The following is a 5,392-nucleotide window of genomic DNA, read 5'->3' as shown; positions in this document are numbered from 1 at the left end:
CGTCGTACCGCTATTGTACCTTATCGCATTCTCTCGCACCTGTTATATCTTCTTTTACGTAAGTGAGGCTCCTTTTCTATTTTGTGAAGCCACGAGATTACTTGCAATATATCGTACCTTCACCTTTATCTCTTTCTCTCTTTACCTTGCAGTTGGTCTGCTTGAGCCAATTGGGCTCGTATCTTTTCTCTTTATCTTGCAGTTGGTCTGCTTGAGCCACCTGGGCTCGTACCTTATTCTCTCTTATCTCTTATCTTGTCCCTTATTCTGCCTTATTGCAAGTAACTTCGCGACTGGTTGATTATTACTTACGCATTGTAGTGACTATTGTTTATTTTATTATCTTTCTCTTCTGGAATATTTGAATGTCTAATATCGCTGTCTAGCAGCGCGTTCCGTTAAAGGATCAATTTTCATCTTAGCTACTGAGCATTGCTATCTTGTTATATTTTCTCTGATTAGTTTCTATCTGTCTCTTTACCTATTATCGTTGATTATCGTATCTTAGTGAGTGTACCGCGGGAGCGATCTTATATCGCTGCGCGGTCCCGCTCGTCGTTCATTTGACATTGGAGTATTGTGCCGTATCGCATAACATCTTTTTCACTATTTTCTTCGCTAATATCGCTGATCGTAGTTGTCCGTAGTCTATTTGGTTTGCCGTACGTTGCATATTAATTATCTTGAATATTGTTTGCCGTATCTTGAATTACCTTCTATCGTACCGAATATTATCTCTTTTTCTCTCGAACTTACCGCGAACTAGAGACTACGTATTATCTGTTATTCTCTATATTTTATGCTAATTTTCTATTTGACCTGTCGCTTGAATTTACCTTGTAATTCATAATTCCTTGTCTGCCTATTTCTGATCATTCTGGTAATGTGATAACTATTACAATTGTTGTATTTCGCATGTGTTTATAATCGCTTCTCATATTTTATGATTTATTTGCTTACCGCTTACTTTAAGTACAGTATATCTTTCTCTGTTCTGCCTATCTATCATCAAACCGTGTTAATCATTACCGTTAGTATCGCGAGCTTGCGCATATTTCCCGCTTATTCGGAAAACGTTCCGTTATTTGTTAACTCTCTCGCTTAACCTTTCTCTGGCTGTAAATATTGTTGATTATCGCATTTATCGTAATTGTAACTCAATCTTTTCAGCTACTTGCTTGTCATTAAACTTATCGCCTCTTGTTTAATATATTTGACATTATTCCTGCTTCACCTGTTTCTTATTTTATCTATTGGATTCGACTCCGCCCCTCTACCATTATCTTGTCTCTCTGAGCGAACTGTGCAAAACCGTCGTAGAACCTGACCTTACCTTTATCTATTACCTTTACCTTTACCTTTGTCTTTTTCTCTAATTATCTATTTTTGACGCATGTGCGTGTGGCGCCCAACAATCGTATCTTTCTTCCTTAGTATCTCTCTCTCTATCTAATTATTCAGGTTAGTGACTGCGCCGTAGGGTAACCAATTAATGTTATATCGTTTTACCCTCAACTGTATGAAAAATATTGGTTACAACATATATGATAATATACAGATATATATATATATATATATATATTATAATTTTGAATTTACTTTTAAAATAAAAAAAATTTTTGAAAAAAAAGTACGATAATTGAATTCATTGGAAATAAATATAATTATTCAGAAGATCCTGTATGTCTTTCAATTATTTACTCACATATTATTTGAAATAGAAATATTATTTATTGGGAAAAACAATTTATTTCAATCAACTATTCCCTTTTTTTATCGAATTATTTGACATTATCACCTCCATTTATATTTAATTATAATAATGTATAATATATATATACAAATAAATGTATTTATATTTAATTATTTTAATGTACAATATACAAGTATATATATATAGATATATATATATATATATGATGATTTTCAATTTACTTTTAGAAAAAGAGAAATTTGAAAACAAAAGAAATTTTTGAAAAAAAAATTTGTTTTACGATAATCAAATTCATTAAGAATAAATATAATTATTCAAGAAATCCCATGTATTTTTCAATTATTTGCTCACATATTAATTGAGATAAAAATATCATTTATTAGGAAAAATAATTTATTTAATCAATTAATTCCTATTTTTATTAAATTATTTGACATTATTACCTCCATTTATATTCAATTATATCAATGTATAATATACATATATATACATATATACATATATAATAATATACACATATATATATATATATTATAATTTTGAATTTACTTTTAAAAAAAAAGAAATTTTTGAAAGAAAAATTTTTTTTACAATAATGAAATTCATTAAAAATAAATATAGTTATTGAAAAGATCCTCAATATTTTTTAATTATTTTCTCACATATGAATTGAAATAAAAATATTATTTATTAAGAAAAATAATTTATTTAATCAATTATTTCCTTTTCTTATTAAATTATTTGACATAATTGCCTCCATCTATATTCAATTATATTAATGTATAATATTCAAATTTATACATGTATATATATTATGATTTTTCATTCACTTTTGAAAAAAGAGAAATTTAAAAAAAAAAAAAATATTTTTAAAATCATTAAATTCATTAAAAATAAATATAATTATTCAAAAAATCCTACGTATTTTCTAATTATCTGCTCACGTATTATTTGAGATATAAATATTAGCCGTTAGGAAAAATAATTTATTTAAATCAATTATTTCGTTATTTTATTAAATCATTCAACTTAATTACCTCCATTTAAAATCGATTATATCAATGTATGACATACACATTAGTGTGGTCCTTATTTTGGGTAAGTCGGAATTTCAAACCTCTCACCCCTTGCATATCTCCCATTTGCCAAAAAAAAAATGTGTGCAAAGTTTAAGCCCAATCGGACAACGTTTACCCGTGGCCCAAGAGGGTCAAAGTTTAATATTGGAGCCAAACGGTAAAAACTTCACTTATCGCTTTGAGCAGGCCTTGTGAAGGTACAGTATTTTTTTCAGATTCTTCAATCATGTCCTACATCGTGAAAATGACTCTAAAATAGCGCTGCGACGCCACCGCGGGGTAGCGGTGGACGACAACCGGCCGCCCGCCGTTACGTAGAGACTCGGCGCGCCGCAATTTCATGCGCATCGACACCTTCAATGATTTTTCACTCGAGAACGAAGAAAAACAGCCCTCTGGAATTAATTCACAGGTTGTAGTACAGTTCAAGGAACATGTCAGAATTTAAAAAAAATTTTTTGACTGTGTCAGTCACTGTTTTAAAAATCTTTGAAACATTAATTGTTAAATAAACAATTGATGACAACTTTTTTTTACCATTTCGTATTTTTTTTTTAATTCTATGGAGCTTTCCTCGTAATTTGAAAAAAAAATATATATTGTATCTAATTTTTTGCCAAAGTTATGAATTTTTGAACAAAATGGGAGTCTAATTTGTTATTGTTAATAAAAAATTGAATTTTGCATTATGAGATTCGCGCTTTGGCACAAAAATCTAACTTCTCACACACAATCCACATGCCAAATTAAAAAAATATCTGAGAGATGACTGATCCGGTTGACGCGGAATAGCCCATATCTTACATTGAAGCATTTTCACAATATTTTTTATTCACGCTCTTGATTTCTTTTGACTTGATAATTAAACACGCGGATCCGTATTTATTTTCCGTAACGTCAAAGTACGTTACATTGGTGTCAGAAGCGGGATCTTGAGTTTCTTTTCAATTAAGGACGTTCCCACCTAGCAGTGGTCCTGAACTTCTAAAACAGTCCCCCTATGTAAACTATACTATGATGCAATAACAAAAAGTTGAGGTGCAGTGTACATTTTCAGTGGCGCGAACGTGCGCAGAAGTCCAAAAATATACCCATTGCGTCGTTTCTCAGATCTGGCAACATTGTATTCTCTTTCTGTATATTATTATTATATCTGAGACGTGTGCTACAGAGTTTTAATGTTTTGAGGTTACTTTTATTTTCGAGTTAAAAAATAATTTATTTATAATGACTTCACGTTTGAAGAATGGGAGGTTTGTGAAAAAAAAAGTCGGCGATAGAGTAGCTAAAGCTCTAACAGCTATGTCAGAAGCTAAAAAAACAAAAATTCTCGAAACACTGCATGAAACTACTCAATGTAAAATTCCAGATGGGAATTGTATAGTTGCATTGGAAAAATTAGCTAAAAACCTCAAATGCACCAGCTGCAGCAGTCTTTTAGACATGGAAAAAATGTACGGCTATAACAGAGAAGGACTTCACGTAAAGTTTAAGATAAAATGTGATACTTGTGGCAGATATAATAATGTTAATACCGCAGAGTCCACCAATGGTGTTTCTGATGTCAATATGTCCGTGGTTTTAGGTAAGTGAATTCGCAATATTCTATTTATGTGTAAAAGTAAAAAACTTGAATTGACATAATTAATAGCTTTACAATTATTTTATAAGAAATTTATGATATTTACTATTTGAATGTTTCAGGGGCTATTCATGCCGGTGTTGGAAATACTGGCTTAAATAAAATTCTTGCTTGTGCCAATTTACCTCGAGTAATAGACAAAATTTATAAAAAGTACGAAGTTGTAGTTGGTCAAGCAATAGAATTAGAAGCTAAAGAAAGTTGCAAGCGAGCTGCTTCTGAGGAAAAAGAATTGGTGATAAAAAATGTCAAAAAGCTGTGTGACACATTGTAAGCATCCATTCTAATTCATTTGAACTGTTCAATGGACTGATGCTGATCATCGTAATAATTATAAATCATTTTCTCAACACTGATTTTTATAAAATTGTAATATAATTTATTGAAAAATTGTAAAATTACATTTTCTACGAATGAATTATTTGTAATATAATATTAAGCAGAAGTAGTTATTATTTTGTTTCAATTTATATCTTAGGATTTGAATATTATACATAAACTGGTGATTTATAATTATTATGCTATCAGTAAATGTATAATATACAACAACATTTATTTTTACACAAAATAAAGGAGAGACTTTATCTTGTTGTAATTATTTACAATATTTCGATCAAGAATTGAATTAAATAGTCAATAAGTTGACAAGCACTAATCTACATTATATACTTGTATTTTTTACAAAAAATGTATTGCTATTAATTTCACGGCATTGAATTGTCTACATAAAATAAAAAAAAAATAATTGTAAATCTGGTTTAATTTTTTTATTTTAACTATTTTTATTTATTATTTCAGACCAGTGGAGATTGCCCAAGATATTTTCCCGCAGTTAGATGTCCTTACGCTTTCCTCAAATGATAATCAAAATTTATTTGATAATACACTAGGTGAAATAATAAATATCATTGTGTCATTTGATATGGGCTGGTCTAAACGCGGTAACGGGCGTAGCTA

The 5,392-nt window shown here is 29.9% G+C and overlaps 1 protein-coding gene across 1 annotated transcript; it reads left to right on the top strand.

Annotated features, from left to right (window-relative positions):
• Nucleotides 1-4,110: 4,110 nt before the first annotated feature.
• LOC124183530 lies at nucleotides 4,111-4,722 on the top strand. Its single transcript, XM_046572160.1, has 2 exons — nucleotides 4,111-4,378; nucleotides 4,498-4,722. Exons 1-2 carry the CDS (start codon nucleotides 4,237-4,239, stop codon nucleotides 4,707-4,709), a joined length of 354 nt encoding a protein of 117 aa, XP_046428116.1. The 5' UTR covers nucleotides 4,111-4,236; the 3' UTR covers nucleotides 4,710-4,722.
• Nucleotides 4,723-5,392: the final 670 nt, after the last annotated feature.

Source organism: Neodiprion fabricii, chromosome 1 (assembly GCF_021155785.1).
Source record: "Neodiprion fabricii isolate iyNeoFabr1 chromosome 1, iyNeoFabr1.1, whole genome shotgun sequence".
Lineage (NCBI taxonomy): Eukaryota > Metazoa > Arthropoda > Insecta > Hymenoptera > Diprionidae > Neodiprion > Neodiprion fabricii.
The sequence above is the reverse complement of the archived record's forward strand: the minus strand, read 5'-3'. Positions and strand labels throughout refer to the sequence as shown.